The sequence below is a fragment of the Xyrauchen texanus genome, chromosome 39, assembly GCF_025860055.1.
Source record: "Xyrauchen texanus isolate HMW12.3.18 chromosome 39, RBS_HiC_50CHRs, whole genome shotgun sequence".
Lineage (NCBI taxonomy): Eukaryota > Metazoa > Chordata > Actinopteri > Cypriniformes > Catostomidae > Xyrauchen > Xyrauchen texanus.
Window position 1 is genome coordinate 20,686,471 of NC_068314.1, and position 19,917 is coordinate 20,706,387.

The 19,917-nt window shown below is 37.3% G+C and overlaps 1 protein-coding gene across 1 annotated transcript in view; it reads left to right on the top strand.

Moving 5' to 3' along the window:
* LOC127632847 (kinesin-like protein KIF21B) overlaps positions 1-19,917 on the top strand; it is a 115,572-nt gene that overhangs the window by 79,374 nt on the left and 16,281 nt on the right. Inside the window, exons 25-27 of the mRNA XM_052111653.1 lie at positions 23-97; positions 1,361-1,474; positions 18,782-18,918. Of these exons, the coding sequence (XP_051967613.1) occupies positions 23-97; positions 1,361-1,474; positions 18,782-18,918 (326 nt within the window). The remainder of the gene's footprint in view (positions 1-22; positions 98-1,360; positions 1,475-18,781; positions 18,919-19,917) is intronic.

Here is a 19,917-nt window from a genome sequence, read left to right on the forward strand (position 1 = left end):
AGCTTATGTGTGTATGATTCAGTCCAAGACAATCCAGAGGGTCAGACACATCTCCATTAACAAGGAGACCGTCATATGACCGAGGACAGCCATACAGGTAACCTCATCACATGAAACTTCCCATGTAAAATAACTATGACAACTGTTGTTCAGATTGGAATCTTCTTACTGCATACTGTGACGTAAACACTGAAAACAATCTGCTTTTTAATAAGAATAGTGTGTGTAAGTGTGTATGATGCAATTCAAACAGTAGTATGGTACACTGTTTACGTAACCTTATTACATATGCATTTTAATTCAGCATGTGCCACCCTGTTATCATATTAAAGGAATGTTCTGAGTTCAATACAAGTGAAGCTCAATTGACAGCATTTGTGGCATAATGCTGATTACCACAAAAATGTATTTAGACTCATCACTCCTTTTCTTTAAAAAAAACTAAAATCAGGTTTACAGTGAGGCACTTTCAATGGAAGTAAATTGGGAAAATGAAGGTTAATGTGCCCCAAATTTGAAGAGTTTAAACACAGAAATTTGAGGCTTATCATTTTATAAAAGCACTTGCTGTAAAGTTGTTGAAATTGTCATTTTTACAGGCATTTTATGGTTTTAGATTTCGTTGACATTACATCGTCATGGTAACGAAATTGTAAAACTGGCTATAACTTTACACAGAAAAGGTTTGTAAGCGATTTTATCACACTAAAAGCATGTTTACACGTATATCCTTTATGTCTTTTAAACTTTTGAAACGGTGAGTATTTTAATGTTTACGGATTGGCCCCAAATCTCTTCCAGTGTACAGTAAGTGCCTCAATGGAACACAGATTTTTGCTTTTTTTAAATAAAAGGAGTGACGAGTCTAAATTCATTTGTTTGGTAATCAACATTATGCTGTCGATTGCGCTTGATTTGTTTTGACCCCGGAACATTCCTTTTAAAAGTAAGTAAAAAGGTTTAGTTTGCATTTTTAATTCAATTTTGTGTTAAAATTATTTATGCTTAGTAGTCAACCAAATAAGATGTAAAAAAAAAACAAGATCTCGTAAGAAATTACTTTTAAATCTAAAACTTTTACATGATATAGAACTTGATATTACTTTTTTACTGTACGCTTTGGCAAATGTAGGTTATTTGGGTATGTTATGCATACAGAAAATGTTCTTATTGTGCACAGTATACATGTATACTGTAGAAGCAGTAAGAGTGGTATGGTAGCATGCTACTCAGGACATATTATGCCTATAAATCAAGAAATCAGCATATTAAAGTCTTAAAAGCATTGTAGAAATATAATATACAGTAGGTTATACTCTTTCCTGCCATTTGAATGTTTTGTGTTTATTCTTTATGTCAGAAGTCCTGATGTGGGCTACACCCCACCCTCCTCCCCTCCTCTCCGAACACGCAATGACCGCAATGTCTTTTCCCGTCTGACCAGCAACCAAAGTCAGGGCTCTGCACTGGACAAGTGAGTTGAACACAACCATTGCATGAACTTTGATCTTGTTACATAATCTTTTTTTATCAAAGACATTTGATAAGTGGTTTGGAATGTGTAAGTACACTTGTGTGGGGTAAATTTCTATAGCAGTGAATGGGAGACCACACATATATTATTTTTGCATTACCATTTTCTGCAGCAAAAGTTAAAAGCCACTGTTACGTTTCCACGACATTCCTAAAGAGAAAAAACTAAATAGAGAGCGGTGGATTACGGCATTCAGAAGACAGAAAGATGCCAAATTTACCATCACTCATCAGCTGTATTTGAAACCCCATCGCAGCAGTGTTGATTAGTTTTTATTTAATTCATGCCAGGGTAATGTAACAAAGAATAATGTTATACATTAACACTAGATAATTAAAATAATTAAAATGTAAAAATGTTTGCTTGTTGATTTACACTGCTAAATAAGGTGGAAACATGTTATCTAGAGCTTGACGGATAGTGGATTTTGCATTTTGAGTATGACATTCTTTCTTCAGCAGAACACTAACAACGATCTTTAGAAAAATATCTCACCTCTGTAGGTCCTTACAATGCAAGTGAATGGTGATCAGACCTTTTGTAGCTCCAAAAATCACAGCGGAAACATAAAAGTAATCCATACGACTCCAGTGTTTAAATCCATATATTAAAAAGAAGATATTATAATAGTGTGGGTGAGAAACAGAACAATACTTAAGTTCTTTTTTTACTGTGAATCTCCACTTTAACTTTCACTTTCAGAGGTGGAAGTAAAGCTAAACGGGCACCACATGTGACTTTCAGTTATAAAAGGACTTCCATTTTTATCTGTTTCTCACCCACACCTATTATAGCATTTTTGAAGCTATAGAATTAACCACTGGATTATGGATTCTTATGGATTACTTTCAGTTAATCTTTTTTGAGCTACAAAGGACTGGTCACCATTCACTTCAATGTATGGACCTACAGAGATGAGAAGATATTATTCTAAAAATCTTTGTTTGTATTCTGCTGAAAAAAAAGTCGTATACATCTTGAATGGCATGAGCATGAGTAAATGGTAAGATAATAAAAATTTTGGGGTGAACTATCCTTTAAGGAGGCTTCACGAGTCCAAAATAAATTAAATCTTTGATGCAGTCAACCAAAATCCTAATAATAAAAAACAGAAAAATTTAAAATTGCCACATAACTTTTTTAACTATAAATAAGCCCAAAACACACCAGGGACTCTTATTTTGCAATGACGGAGACTTGGCTCCATTACAGTACTCTATATTTGAGTGTTTACCAAATTAAGCCTTCTATGGCCTATATATTCATATATCTCACCAGATTTAGGTTTAATGAAGAATATCTTTTTTCTCTAGATTTGAAGTTGGAGACACAATGCATGTGTTGATGTGCACATAAAGCATTTTTCTTTGTATGCCCTCACTTCACTTATGAACACTTTAATATCTAATCAAAATAACAAAAAATGCATTAAGGTGAGGATGAAAATATGGATGAATATTGTAAATGATGAAAGTCATTCCAACTGTAGAATCCTCTTGTGCCGGCAACAGAAAAAAACCCAAAAAACTATTGGCATAGATTTTTGCAGATAACCGATAGTTCCAATAAGCAACTATTGCCAACGATTTTTTGGTAAAACTGATATATCAGTCTACCTCATCACAGTCTGTGAAAATGTGTTGATTGCACCATCATGACTAGGCATAGTTTTACTTTGCGCACCTTCATATGTTCAAGTTTTATTTAGCTGTTTCCACCTAACTAGTTATTTTCATCCTTCAGCTATAAAAAGGATGATTTTGCTTTCTACTAGGTTTCTTTGTGAGTGTTTTATTAGAGTAATATTAATCCAGTAATTCAGTAGCTCAGCTTTAACCCTGCACATGCCGTAGGCAGTATTGTTCTCTAATTGCACTTGAATCGTTAGTATAAGTCAAATCCGACAGCAGAAGCTACAGTGAGTTTTCCATCTCCCTTGAATTCTCATTATAACACCACAAGTGGGCACATTAGGGTAGGATAACCAATTATTCCACCCTCTGAAGATGGGTTTTGTTTGCACTTTCTTTCTATTATTGAATCAGCTGTGCCTGATATTGCCATAGAGAACTAAATTGGTCATTTGATGTGCCTGTCAGGGATTTATCTCATTATTTCTCCAACCCCTTGAATATTGCAGTCTCTGAGAGAGAGTGAGTGAGTGAGTGTTTGGGGAAGCTACACATAGCGTTGCAGACAGTAGGTTACTCTTAATGCATTATCTTCCAGGCCTTGCCATTTCTTAGTTTTGTTTACAATGTTTGGGGTTGGTATCCTTGTGCTGGTAGTTATTTGACCAGCTTCAGAAGAGTAATTTTGTGTTCCATGTTTAATCAACATAATTTGACGATATTGCTCATCCTTAGGGTTAGGGATGTAAAAAAAAACCTTGACCCGAAGTATTAAACTTCAGCATGTACAGCATTCATCCTGCACTGTTTGTGCCTTGGACATGAGTAAGGCTAGCTCAAATCCTGCGGCTAAGCAATTAGACTTAATTTTGCCTGGCGGACTCTAAAACAGGCATTGAAAAAATCCCATAGACTTATGTTTTGACCTTGGTCAGTAAGCAGCCAGCCAAACATCAACTGCAGCATCTTAAAGGGATAAATTTAGAAATTTAGAGAGGAATAAAAATTCTCTCATCATGCCCTCATGCCATCCAAGATGTGTATGACATTTATTTCTTCACGCGGAACACAAATTAAGATTTTTAGAAGAATATTTCAGCTCTGTAGTTCCATACAATTCAAGTGAATGGTGGCCAGAAAGCTTTATCTAATTTTTGAAGCTCCAAAAAGTAGATAAAGACAGCATAAATGTAATCCATAGGACTCATCTTAAGCAATTGAGACCGAGAACAGACCAAAATGTAACTCCTTTTTCACTATAAAACATGAAAGCAGTCTTCTTGGCGATCATGATTTCAAGCTCGATTACACTTCCTATAGTGCCATCTAGCGCTCCGCACATACGTCAAGCATTATGAAGTGTAATCAAGCTTAAAATCACGATTATGCTTAGAGACTGCAACGGCAAAAGGTACAGTGAAAAAGGTTTGTTCTCACCCAAAACCGACTGGATCTCTTCAGAAGACATTGATTAACCACTGGAGTTGAATTGATTACTTTTATGATGCTTTAATCAGCTTTTTGAAGCTTCAGATGTCTAGCCACCATTCACTTGAATCGTATGGACCTACAGAGCTGAGATATTCTTCTAAAAATCATTGTTTGTGTTCTACATAAGAAAGAAAGTCATACACATCTGGAATGGCATGAGGGTGAGTGAATGATAACAGAATTTTCATTTTTGGGGGAACTATTCCTTTAACGGAATAGTTGACAGAATGAAAATTCTGTCATTACTTAATGTCACTCCAAACATTTCTTACTTCCATGGAACACAAAAGGTGTATTTTTTAAGTTTTGTTCAAAACTTATTTACAACTTTTCACATGACTGCTGGTGCTCCATTCATTAATAATCTCATCTGCTAATATGCATGTCAATCTCAACAAGTGTGTCTGTATCAGGATGCTCTCTGTAGTTTAATTATTCTAGCCTGTGAGACTTGTCTCCACTTGATTACTGATTGGGCCCTAATGGGAGAGTTGATGAGGTTTGAATCCTGACAACCTTTCAGACTTTGTTTGGGTTAAAACAGAATAACAAAGCTGGACAGCAGACACGAGACATTCATGCAGGCCGATATTAAAAACCTTCATCAACATTCAAATCACTGTTAGTATCAGAGGGACAGATAATCAAAGTGTCCTTTCAATTGGTCACAAACTCATCTACTCATCTTCACTCAAAATAGCTACTTCTCAAACCAGTGTCTTAGTGTCTTAAAGGAATAGTTCACCCAAAATTGAAAATTAATTTACTCATCCTCATGTTGTTCCAAACCTGTATGACCTTTTCTTCTGTGGAACACAAAATTAGATGTTATGCAGAATAACAGCCTCAGTCACATTCGCTTTCATAATATGATAAAAAATATGCAATAAGGTAAATGGGTTATATTTTGCATTCCATTCATTAATTTTATTTTTTTTATTAAATTAAAAAACTAAATGTCTATTATGATTTGAACCTTTTGCAAAAAATAAGTGAACCACTTGCTTTGTTGTTTTATTTTTGCACAAATTAGTTTTTTGCTTTTTAATTTGCTCATGTGGGTGGACCTGAAACACATTTGGTCAACTCTGCAAATAGATAAGTCAAATTTTTTAATTCTCATTTTTATGCATACAGTATTTTACTGCAATTATGCTATCGCTCATATTGGGCTGCCAGATAAATCCATTGTCTGGTTGCTTAATAAGAAACAGCTTAGTTGCATCTGGCAAACATTCAGACTAAATTTTCATGTTCTTAATTAAAAATGAGACTAATCTATCTGCAGAGCTGTCTTTGAAATGAAAAGTGTTATTACACTTGTGTTTTTCAGTTTCAAATCAAAAAAGGAATGAACGCAGTGTACAAGGATAGAATGGTGACTACTTTAAGAACTTGACTTTCTGTCTTCTGCAGAACACAAATTAAGATTTTGGAAGAATGTCTAAGCTCTGAAGGTCCATACAATGCAAGTGAATGGTGAACAGAACTTTGAATTTCCAAAAAAGCACAAAAAGTAGCAGAAAAGTAATATATAAAACTCTGGTGGTTAAATCCATGTCTTCAGAAGCGATATGATAGGTGTGGGAGGGAAACCGATCAATATTTACATCCTTTTTTACTGTAAGTCTCCACTTTCCCTTTTTTTGGGGCGATTCACATTCTTTCCGCATATCGCCACCTACTGGTTGTTGCTGGTGGAGATTTATAGTAAATTCTTTAATACATTTATAGTACAAAAAAAAGTACTTAGATCTGTTTCTCACCCACACCTATCAAATCACTTTAGAAGACATGGATTTACACACTGGATTCTTATAGATTACTTTTATGTTTACTTTATGTGATTTTTGGAGATTCAAAGCTGTAGCCACCATTCACTTGTATTTTATGAAATAAGCTGAGATATTCTTCTAAACATCTTAAATTGTGTTCAGCAGTAGAAAAAAGTAATATACATCTGGGATGGCATGAGGGTGAGTAAATGATGAGAGTTCAGTTTTGGGTGAACAATTCCTTTAATCTGTATTAAGTAGAAATCATGCTTGAAAGTTTAAGATTTCTGACGGATTATTATAGGCACTGCCAGTGGTTCATATTGTTTTAATTTGTACTCTAGACTCTGCCCTGCCATCATTGAATGCTATCACATGTAGATATGCAATCTGAGGAAGTTTAGTGAGGTTGAATCTTTTCCTTTTCAGAAAGAAAAAGATTATTAACCTGTAATATAAAATTTGTTAGGCAATTAAAAGGAATGTTCCGGGTTCAATGTGTTAAGCTCTAAAGACAGCACCTGTGACCTGCTTTCAGTTACCTTGGAAGATAATTTTGACTAATCTCTTAGTTTGTAAATACATGTAAAAAAAAAAAAAAGAAAAAAAAAAAGCAAGGCGTTGTAGTTGGTTTCAAGCCTTTAGACAATTAGCTTCTGATTGGAAGTGTACCTGTGCATGTATTTTAAGGTCTACCTTCAAACTCAGTGTCTCTGCTTGACATCATGGGAAAATCAAAAGAAATCAGCCAAGATCAGACATTTTTTTTTACTACTAAATAGACTTACAGTAAATGTGATTTGAAGTAAACATTATTGTAAGTAATCAGTTATTTTCTGTCATTTGTTGTCAGTAGATCTTAACTTGTTTTGAACCTGGAACAAGTTTTAAATATTTTTACAGAGTATAAACAAAGAATAGGCTATAAATACACAATACACCAACATTTAAACCACCTGCCTAATATTGTAGGTCCCCCTCTTGCACCCAAAACAGTGCCAACCCGCATTTCAGAATTGGATTCCGAGATGCTTTTCTTCTCACCACAATAATACAAAGTGATTATCTGAGTTACTGTAGACTTTGTCAGTTCAAACCAGTTTGGCCATTCTCTGTTGACCTCTCTCATCAACAAGCCATTTCCGTCCACAGAACTACCCCTCACTTGATGTTTAATGTTTTTGGCACCATTCGGAGTAAGTTCTAGAGACTGTTGTGTGGGAAAATCCCGGGAGATCAGCAGTTACAGAAATACTCAAACCAGCCCATCTGGCACCAACATTCATGCCAAGGTCAAAATCACTGAGAAGTTTTTTCCCCATTCTGATGGTTGATGTGAACATTAACTGAAGCTCCTGACCCGTATCTAAATGATTTTATGCACTGCACGGCTGCCACACGATTGGCTGATTAGATAATCACATGGATGTATGTTGGTGCCAGATGGGCTGGTTTGAGTATCTCTGAATGCTATTCCTACACAGTTTTAGGCAGGTGGTTTTAATGGTGTGGCTGATCGGTGTATATCTTTATTTAATCACTATATAAAAAAAATAATGTTAAAGTAAAATGCTAGGTGTTTATTTGTTTATGAACAGTTAACCATTAATAATAATATTGATCAAGGAAAACATTTATGTGTGAACCTCTTGCATTATTTTTTCTCCTCATATCTCTCCATTCTTAGAAAACCATTTAAAGCTGTAGAACTAACACTTGGTATAATGTGTGACTCATATCTGCAGCCTGTGTTAAAGGCTTTGAATCTCTCATGTTTGTCAATAGTCTCTGTGAATGGTGGAGCCATTTAGCTGAGAGCGCTATACAGTAGTGTTTTTGTAATTTCAAGTTTTGTAATTTTGTAACTTCTGGCTAAAACATGGCCTTTATAAGAGTAATGGTTTATTACTTGGATCACTTAGTCACAATAAAAACAACTGGGATCAAAATAACAGCCAAGTGAATTGAGACATTAAGTTGTTATTAAAACAACATCAAATGCTGTGGAAATGCATGACTCTGATGCTAAGGTTTCTGAACTGGGCTCTTCCTGTTAACCTGTTACCAATAACCCTCCCAATGAACTCTGCATAACCCCTCCCCTATTCTCTAGCCTTACCCCTGCTCCTGCCTGCTTCTTGAGGGTCCTCCCCCTTGCAAACCCCTCCTTCTCTGTTTTCTACTGATGTTTCCTTCCCTCCCCTAACCCAACTGCTGTTCTGCCCTATAGGTCGGATGACAGCGACTCCTCTCTCTCGGAGGTGCTCAGGTAGAGATCTCTGTCTGTCATTCTGTTTCCTGTTTGCCTTGCCCAGCCACATGGCATGAGCATGCATGTTCCCTTTTCATTTTAGTCTTGAGCTTTGAACTCTGTGTGAACTGAATGAACCTTATGGACATGTTTAAATGGCTTTAACGATCTAAGAGTTCAGAGGAAGGAAAACAAGATTTCCAAATGGAACTTTAGATCTGAATGTTCTTGGTTACATGTCAGCTTATGACAAAATATATTTGGTATGATTGTTTCTTGCTGGGCTGTTTGGAAGGTTTTTTTAAAAACCCTATTTGACTCCTGTCCACAGCAAAGACTTGTATCTAAAGGCGGCATTCCACTAGCTGACTCAAAACAATGTTTTGGTTGTTGTGTCTACCGACTTTTGCTGAAATCTTGTCCTTTTCGGTCTGAAGTCTTGTCACACTAACCGATTAAGAATAAAGGAGACAGTTGCAACAAGCAGTTGTAATAGACCGAATTAGGATGCAATTCGTGGAGTGAATACATTCAATAAACACAAACTGTTCTTTCTTGGCATTAATTTATTAGCCAGGTAACTGCAAGAGAACCCCATAAAACGGCAGAAACAATCTGTTCACAATGTGTACCTTGGCATTTGCTAAAGAAAAACTTTGCATCAGGTTCAAAAATGATAATGGATTGTCAGTTCTGTGAAGGTCAATAAGAATTCACCCCAGCAACTGAAAGACATTTTCACGCAAGTCAGAAGTAGTTTGAGTTGGTATGGCCATTACAGTTTTTTTCTCGATCGATTTTACACATTTCTCCAAACTCAGGTCAGTGCTCTCAAAACAATTAGCACAGCCATCTGATCACTTATGTAATTGTCCTAAAGAAATTGTAAATGTTTCTTGATTTTCAAAATATTCTCGAAACACTACACACCAATTTCTCTGATTCAAGATTCATGCTTTCAAAACAGTCAACGTAGACAACCAAAATGAAGCCATATTTTCAAATGCATATGTCAGGTTGGCAGATCCCTTCATATTGATATTTGCTGTGTTAGTAATGCACACAGAATAAAAATGCAATTGACTAATATTTTCACACTGTTTTCAAGACATGCTATCTATAAAAGGGGTCAAATGAGAAAGAACAAGACATAGAAGAGGTGCAAACTGAGAAGAGGTAGAGTGGGTAAATAATGAGGAAATAGGAGGAGAAACTGATGCGAAAAGAGGAAAGTTTTCTCAACTCTTTCAGGGGTGAGCTTTGAAAAAGTTGAGGAAAGACCAAATGGAGATGGTGTAATGATGGTGAGCAGAGAGAAAGAGGACAGAAGAGTAAAGTAAAGAAGACACGGAAGAAGCTCAAATGGTCTTAAGAGTACCTCTAATTGATCATTTTATGAATCACAATCTCTCTGAAGCACACAATGTTCAGCCTTGGTGAGCAGACCTACAGTGACTTCAGTCTCAACAGAAAAGGATAGGGAGGAATGGCATTGGTCTGCATGCCACAATCAATGTCTACAATTACTGTACCATCTGTGCTTACAGTGCTGTCTTATATAGGTCTATACAATATAGCAAGAATGCAATTTTTACTGTAAACTTTCTCATCCAGTTTCCAGATGACAAGCAGTAAAAAAAAAAACCTAGACATTTAGATAAATTGTATGAGAACACAAATGGAAAAATGTCTTTATTATGGATTTGTTTGGTAAGTGTGTTATTTCAATAGTAGATTTGTGTGTCTATAGCTGAAAATGTTATGAAAATCATTAGAGAACACATTTATGGTTTTGATGTTAGTATTTATTTTTAATAAATGCATTATCAGAAAAGAATACATTGCTTCATTATGCAGTGAAATTGAATTGTTATGCAAAAATGATATGTCTGTTTGAATTGTTTTGAGAGCATTGACTATAGTTTGGAAAACAACTATAACCATTAACGCACCCCAGCTGAGAGGCACGACTGTGTGCACGATTTTGTAAATTAAGATTACAATTGAAAATTGACTGAAATCAGATTGTTAGTTGCTGGCCTTAAATGTTAACATGTCTAGAATATTTTCATGATTGGGGAAAGGTGACTCAGGTTGTTTCTGGCAGGTTACTAAGCCTAACGGGCTCCATATGGTTAGGATTAAGGTGAGGGTGGGGTTAGGGCATCTGCTGCCTGCCAGGAACAAACTTAGACCCATTTGTACAATGTGGAAAATTGTACATTTGGTCCTTGGAACCAGTAATGATCAACAAAACAGCATGAACGTGATAGGCTTCACACTGTGGTGTCTTAGTTTTTCGGCTAAATTTGCTTATCCAAAGCCAGTTAAACTGGACAATGTGGATGTTTTTTTTAGATTAACTCCTTTGATCTGCATAAGCCTGAGTGTGCCAGTACAGAGGGCTTTATTCTCTGAACCATGGTGGTATGCTCTAAATCCCACTATTGGAATGGTCCGATAAGGTTCATTCATAACAACACCCCTCGAGGTTTATTCATGACATGCACAGAACCTCCATATCTTGGTCTTCTCATACTCATTTTCTCCATAGAGGAGACTTGGAGAAAAGAAGACAGGAAACCCCCAACCTTCCCCCTTACATCCCTTCATGTTTTTCCCTACTGCATCCAATTTCTTTGCGTCCGACCCAGTGGAAGGGTCCAAAGCCACAAACTCACTTCTCATCGGTTATGTGCTGCATGAAAATTGTCATTTTTTAGAACATAATTTCTCAAATTTGTGGTGTCATTTGTTGTGATTTTTGCACTTTTGTGGCGCTTGCTCTTGTGTGAAAAATAGTTTGTCATTTTTATACCCGTTTAGGATTTAAGGAATTGCATGTTGTTTGTGGCTATGTGTGTATAGACTATGATTTTTAGTTTATGGCAGTACTCTTCATAAGGCAGCATGGCACTACACCTGTATTGAGTTTGATTGGCACTCAGCAAGGAGTCAAATGGCGAGCATTGTTTATTTCCTTATTTTCAATCACTCTCTAGTCTATGCTTGTCTGCCTTTTGCTGCATGGTGTGTTTGTGTTGTGGAATTATGACATGTTTATAAGAAGAACTTGCTAAGACAAGCATCAATATTACAATTGCTCATATTCCCGGTTAGCGTTTTTTCGAAAACCCTAACCCCAAGGAATTTTTTGCCTGCTTCATGATAAAGCAGGTGAAACCAATCCCCATTTCTAAGGACTTGGTGGTGGAATTTTCTTTACTTGGGCTAGTGTATAACCACCCAGAACACATAGCATTATTATGCAGAGTTTTGCATGGATAAGCACCTTATAATGTGTTGTTTAATACAATTTTCAATTTATAGAACTTAAAGTGTTAATGATATTCTAATGCAGTTATAGTTAAATCTTCCTTTACCATAGCGTGTAAGTCAGTATTATATATTAAGAGTTCACAAAGACATAAGCTACTTTTTCAGATACTTGCATTTAAACTTCTTGAACAGCGTTTGCTCTTCATCGGTTCCTGTTCACCGGGACCCCCCCTAAAGTTCCTCCCACTTTAGTGAGCACAAATGTGCCAACAGCAGCCTCTTGCATTTCATCTGTCCTCAGAGAGCAGAGATGTCCCAGTTTCCTCTTTAATCAGCCATCCTCTTGTCACCTCTGTTCGACTGTGCCAGCACAGAGGCTTTGACGGCTCTACCATCATTAGAACTTCACAGGTGCTGAGCCGGACAGAGGCAGCTCTAGGCCCACAGGAGACCAATTTCCCTTCATCCCAAACTCCAGCATAATTTCCGTCTTGCTCGGCCAGCAGGAAAGAGTGCTGCGAGGCTGGGCTGGTCGGGAACGCTGTCAGATTGAAGGAAAGAGCCTCATTATATTTTTAGGGAAGGGAAGGCATGTTTTGCCCTGCCAGGTTGCCAATGTATGTGGGCTAATTGGCAGCCACAACTGGAGTTGCAAAGCTTCTTTGGCAGGAAACATTTTTACCAAAAAGAAGGAAAGTGATCTTTTTGGTGTGTTGACTAAGTGATGACTCATTTTTTATTCTTCGGACATGTTTTTGTGAGATTGACACATCTACACTTTCAGAAGCCTTATAGCGACACACCTTTGCCAAAAGCTTCCTCTGAGATATCTGTCCTAGTTAATAATAAATCAGTTTTGACTGGAGAATGAAATGGGAAATGCTGCCAAGATTCCTAACATAGCCATCATGGCCTTTAGAGATAAACATTATACTTTGCAGCAAGTGAACACTGAAGATGTTTTAAAAAAACAGACCCACGTCTTTGTCAAACTGCAAAGTCAGCAGTGCCCAACTAAACGACTTTGAAATGCGTATTTAAGCTTCTGAACCCAGTTTGCATTGATCAAGGAGGTATGCAAAATGATTTCAGAGCATGCAACGAATATTGGCAGCAAGATACAATTTCATGTTCCAGGGCATCCGATTGGCATAAATAATAAATAGCAATTGCAAAATGCTGAAATACTGTTGCCCCCAAAAGTATTTGGGCATTTAAGCAACACTTGAAATATGTCATTGCAATATATAACAAAATATCAAACCAAGTGACATTTATTTTAAATGAATAGTTCACTCACTAAAAAAACAAAAATAAAATTACACAGCCTCATATATTTCAAAACATATATTACTTTCTTTTTATCTAGCAGAATGTCCCAGCTGCTCTTTTCCATACAGTAAAAGTGAATGGTGAATATGGCTGTCAAGCAAGATTTTCAGTGAATAATAAACTTAAATTGAAGTCTGTTCCTTACAACAAGTTATCATGTGACTTTAGAATATTTTGAAAATTGTGCACATGTCGTATGGACAAACTTGATAGCCTTTCAACAGCATCAACTTCTATTGTATAGAAAAGAGCAGCGTGAACATTCTTCCAAACCTCACTGAAGAACGAGTCATGCTTTTGTTTTGGAATGACGTGAGGGCAAATAAATGATAGAATTTAAATTTTTGGGTAAACTATCCATGTAAAGAAAGATAACACAACCACAGTTTTCAAGAAAAAGTTCTTCTTACTGATTACTTCCACCTGTTTACTTTTTCCAGAAGGGGCCAGTACTTGAAAACACCCATGCTGTTATGACAGACATATTGCATCCTCTGCTCTGCACAAGGTTAAGTAAGAATGAAATAAGACAAGAGATGAAAGGATAACCCTGCAGTTACTTTATTGTCTCGGTCCCTCAAGTTTTAGTTCTCATTTTGTGAAGTTCTGGAGCCTCTCTCCTCCATGAAAACAACATGTGTGTTCAACATCTCTCACGATTGTTTTAGCCTGTGGCAGCGGTCCATCATAAATCTAACCAGATATTCAGCTTGCCAGCTGTCAGTGCACGTTACATCCATTCACAGAGGGCTCTGTGGTGCTTTTACAATGGATGTGAAGATTTTCAATCGCACAAGCTTGTCTGTGCTATTATTGGGGGGGGGTAAAAGGCTGCAGGGATGCAGAAAAGGCTTGTGGATAGTATCCAAGACTAGACATTGTTCACTCCACATTGTGATGAGTGACGTTGACAGGTGTCATGTGATGGTTATGCCGAGTCTGTCAGCTGTTAGACAATACATGTGGGGAAGTGGAGGTGGGGGTTGGCCACAAAATTTTGCCACATGTTTCCTCACTTTACTGTAGGCCTATCAAAATTCTAATGCCAATAATATATATATTTAGCTATCTTTTCACACTAATATTTTTTTGGGGAAAAAAGATTGAGCACCACTCAAAACAAATGTTTCAGAAGATAAACCTTGAAACATACTGCGTCATTAGGACAACAAGCACTCAGATATTTCTATTTGACCAAAATACTAATTTGGAGTAAGCTAAAAATATAAGTCTATAATGCAGGAACTAAGGTATGCTATTCACTGACATAATTTTTTACAGACAATGACATGCCTGACCTATGCTAGTTCTGTGGCTCTAAGATACACTAAAGCACTTGTTGTGCAAAGCACGTTGAAGATAAATGAGAAACAAGTGAGTAAACTATTGCAGTTTTGAATCATAATACACTTAACTTATAGAATTCCAATATTATTGTATTGTGACTTCAATATCAAATCATATATCACCGGGTCACTGCTGATTCTCACCACTAAATAGTGTCATCATAACATGAGCTGACCAATATGTTTGAGAATTGCCGTTCTGTGTTCTTGCTGCGGTTCCATGATTGATGGGATGATTATGACCTGACTTGTGGTTTGACGTGTTCGTAGAGGTTTGAAGTGACTTTGGGAGCTCCTGGGAAACTCTGTAGTTCCTAATTGGGAGTATCTTGCTCACACACAGCCTGTCAAGTGGAGGAAATGTGCTCATCTCCAGCAAAGTGTCTTTTAACAATTTATGTGGATATAAATAAGCTTAAAAAGCCCTGCATCACTCTGCATCTTCAAATGCTGAGGGTTCCTTCTTTTCATCCGTACTGGAGCGCAAAGGCTTCTGTAGAAAACTCGCCAAATTGGTGCTGCATAAGCACGTGTGCTAGCACCACACACAAAGTCGTACTTGCTTCTTGATACTTACTTGATTCCTGTTGTACGCCCACAGACTTGTGCATATCGACATTTATAGTATCAGAATGCTTTCAAGACTTTACTCAAAGGTGTGCCTCATACCGACACTCCTTTACTAAAAGCTTTCCAGGAGATATCCAAGTTATAGTTTAAGGTAAATTATATAATTTCTGCACCAATGGGGCCACCAAACTTGCAAAAGTAGTGACTGTTTTCAAACGTGTTTACTGAACACTCCACCCATTGCTATGTTGGCCTGGTTGGGATGCTCAAACAAAATGGAATGGTTTGATAGCACCATAGAGCTACTTTGTTTACACTTTTTCGGGAAATCAACATACAAATGGCTTATGGGGGGCCTGTGTAGCTCAGCGTGTATTGACGCAGACTACCACCCCTAGAGTTGCAAGTTTGAATCCAGGGTGTGCTGAGTGATTCTAGCCAGGTCTATTAAGCAAACAAATTGACCCGGTTGCTAGGGAGGATAGAGTCACATGGGGTAACCTCCTTGTGGTTGCGATTAGTGGTTCTCGCTCTCATTGGGGCACGTGGTAAGTTGTGCGTGGATCGCGGAGAGTAGCATGTGCCTCCTGTGCTGTGAGTCTCCGCAGTGTCATGCACAGCGAGCCACGTGATAAGATGTGTGGATTGACTGTCTCAGAAGTGGAGGCAACTGAGACTTGTCCTCTGCCACCCGGATTGAGGTGAGTAACCACGCCACCACAAGGACCTATGAAGTAGTGGGTATCGGGCATTCCAAATTAGGAGAAATGGGGATAAAAATTGTTTTATGGCTTATGGATTATCTGAGCATGTTAAGATGGAATTGGAGAAAGTAATTTAACAGTGAAAAAATGATACACTTCTGAATGAAACAAGATTCCTAAAATAGCCATCGGTCACAGTCTTTGGGTACTTTAAATATAAACGGTAAACCTTGCAGCAAGAAAGAGCTGATAATATTTCTACAGAGCAGACATTTTGACATTAAAGATGTCTTAAATACAGGCCCATGACTTGTGTCACGCTGCAACGTCAGCAGTTACCAACCAAACAGCTTTGAAATAAGGATTTAAGTTTCAGAACCCAAGAACGTGCCCAACAGAGAACTTGTCTACAGATTGCATCAATCAAGGAGGCTTACCTTTAAAGTATGCATTCAGCCTGGATTTACAGATAGAGATACAGACGTCACATGAATTTCTCCCCTGCTGCTTGGATGCGGTGCACTGCAACAGGATATAATTAGCACCTGTTACATATATAGTGTCTGTTCTATTGTTTTCACTGACTTTATATGCCTGGCTGATGATCGTATCCTGGGCAACCCGTGGAGCTCAGAGAGGAAGACACTGCAATGACTAAGTGCCAGGCCTGCGTGCGGGTACTGTTAATCACAGCTGGAATCTGATAAAGCTAATTAAATATCAGCATGTGGATTACGAACTCCAGGGAGAGCGGGCGATGGTTGGGGGCCTGAAGTTTGCAGGGTTCAACCACTGGATCTCACCCAGGAGACATCACTGTTACTTTAGTGGCTTCACAAGCCTGACATGTACCTGGAATTAGGCAAATAAAATAGGATTTCATATATAGGAAGACCTTTCTTACATTTCTGTTTTATCCTACTTTCTCACATACAGATGCAGGAAAAAGTATGTGAACTCTACTTGAATTTGATCTTCAACTAAGTCACAACAATGGACAGTGGGCCCTATTTAAAGAGCATTAGTACTAAGCACACCGCTATGCAATAATTCATAAGCACAAAGTCAGTGGGCATAGCCATGAAGTTTTGGCATTTCGTGCAAGCATGCGTTAAGTCTAGGTGCAAGTGGGTTTGGCGAAGTTGCACGAGCAAAGCACTAATGGGCGGGGTCAAGTGCTTTTTCATTTTGAGGTACTTCTCTGGTTATTCCACCGTCTGCGTCCTATTGTATAGTCCATTCTCTGTGAAGCACCAGGGATATAAAAAAAGACTGCATATTCATAAGAAGTTGGTAGTGTAAATGGACTAAATGCATTGAGTTAGAGGAATAGATATACAGTGCATCCGGAAAGTATTCACAGCGCTCGAGTGGCTACGGAACAACTCTCTGAATGTCCTTGAGTGGCCCAGCCAGAGCCCAGACTTGAACATCTCTGGAGAGATCTGAAAATGGCTGTGCACTGATGCTCCCCATCCAACCTGATGGATCTTGAGATGTCCTGCAAAGAAGAATGGGAGAAACTGCCCAAAAATAGGTGTGCCAAGCTTGTAGCATCATACACAAAAAGACTTGAGGCTGTAATTGGTGCCAAAGGTGCTTCAACAAAGTATTGAGCAAAGGCTGTGAATACTTATGTACATATGATTTTATTTTTTTTCTTCGTTTTTTATTTTTAATACATTTGCAAATATTTCAAACAAACTACTTTCACGTTGTCATTATGGGGTATTGTTTGTAGAATTTTGAGGAAAATAATGAATTTAATCTATTTTGGAATAAGGCTGTAACATAACAAAATGTGGAAAAAGTGAAGCGCTGTGAATACTTTCCGGATGCACTAACAATATTTTGTGCATTAACTTTGACCTTGTTGAATGTCTGGCAAATTTTTATGACAGTTATACTACCCTTTTATACATTTGAAAAATGCGATTCTTGTCAAGATTTGGATATAGGCTTCATTAAATTATAGAGAATGTAAATATTATTAATCACATTGATCAAGTGACACAAATCATAGCTAGTATTAAGTTATTCTACCAGCCTTACAGGTTAGTAAGGTGGATCGAGTGATCGACTTCTACCAGTTCTACCGTTTATTGAAACACAAAAAACTTAAACCAAAAATATTACTAAAATTCTAATTACATTTCAAACTAAACAAAAATATTATTAAAATAACAGTGGTCAAAAATATAGAAAATAATCACCTCAAATCCAACAATTTTACCCTATCCAACTCCTTTCACCGGCCTCATTTGCAGTGACTTAAAAATCACTACAACAGCAGATGAAAAATATTTTTAAAGAAATTAGATCATAAATACAAATACAATGATTTTCAGGGACATTATTTGATGTTCCACTATATTTTCAGATATATTTTCTGCTGGTGGAATCTCCAAACTGCAAATGCAGGAACTGATTTTAGACTGTACTGAGAATAGATGTGCTTCTCAAACATTTTCGCTCAATCACCTATTTCTCAAGAAAATAGTTAATTGCGCTTTGCTCCACTCCATTTACATACAATAGAGACCACACTCCTACAGGTAGCGCAAACTATAACTTCATATGCGGACTGTGTTTGTCTATTGTTGTGAATTAGTTGGAGATTAAAGTATTATGACCAATTTCCAGGTAAATCTAAAGAGTTCACACACACACTCGTTGATTGTTACAAAAAGGGATTCTTTGTCAATCTGTGTTTAACAGATGTTCTACATTGTATTTAGACACTCAAGCAGAAACGTTCTTTGTTGTGTCATCCTCCTTTACACCTACTCACTTTTTGCTTGGAGTTTGTATCTCACAAACATCCTCAAATTACAGTCAAGTTTTAAAATGCTGCTTGTCTTTGTGCAGGGGTGTTATCACTCCCACAGGTGGGCTCAAGGGGGCCAGAACGGCCCCTCTGCAGTGCGTGGCAATGGCCGAGGGCCACACCAAACCTGTGCTCTGCCTGGATGCCACGGACGAACTGCTTTTCACTGGATCCAAAGGTACAACACGCACCATTACCCTCTATTAATCTGCTTTTATCACACAGTGTGTGTATGAAACTGTTACAAGCATACGTACACAACCATAAGCACAAACACATGATCCAGTTTGAATTACATTCTCTCTTAGCTTGAAGGTCAGACACTCAGTGTGCATTATTGAGCTGTTCATCAGCCCACTGATGTAAACAAGGCTAAACTGGAGAAGCTCAAATGAAATATCTTGGTGTGTCTTTAGATATTACTCACAATGATGCAGTCATTTTTTTTTTATATTATTCAAGCGTTTTGTAACATCAGGGAACTAGAATCACAATGGCAATGCATCAAATATTTTTTGTGTGTGTGCGCTTTGGTGAGATTCTCTGGCAAACTTTTGACAAGAAGTGCAATTTTTCCTTTTGTAAAGTATTGTTTTAAAAGCAAAAAGTTAAAAAAAAGCAGACCACGTGCTTTACCACTGAAGCACCGATGTGTATGTGTGGCTGCGCTATCCAGTAGATTAAATTACTGTTACAAACTACTGCTGAATAAATGACCATCGATTAACAAGATTCTTAGATCTTGCCAGCAAATATAACTTTTGAAGTCAAATGTGTATTTTAGCAGTAAAGACACACATCACTCACTCATCTGCTGAATTGTTTTACTTCTGTTTTCTATTTCACATATTCGTAAAATGTTGCGTTGTACTTGGGAGAATGTGTATTCAACAACCTTTTGCATGTAGGTCAAATTAAAATACTGAATGAAGTTAAAACTAGGTTTGTCAATAGTTCAAAAATAACCTACATATGCAATATTTCTTCTCTATAAACCGTATGACTTTATAATAACTTCAAATAAAAATATAGCTGCAAGTAGCGATACCAGGGTCAAGCCAATTATCGGCACCATGAGCAGCAAAAGAAGCTTTGTGACATGTTTTTGGTTATAGTCTGATGAACAGGGTATGAGGAGTTAGAAAAAGTAAACATAAAATCATAAAAAAACCAATAT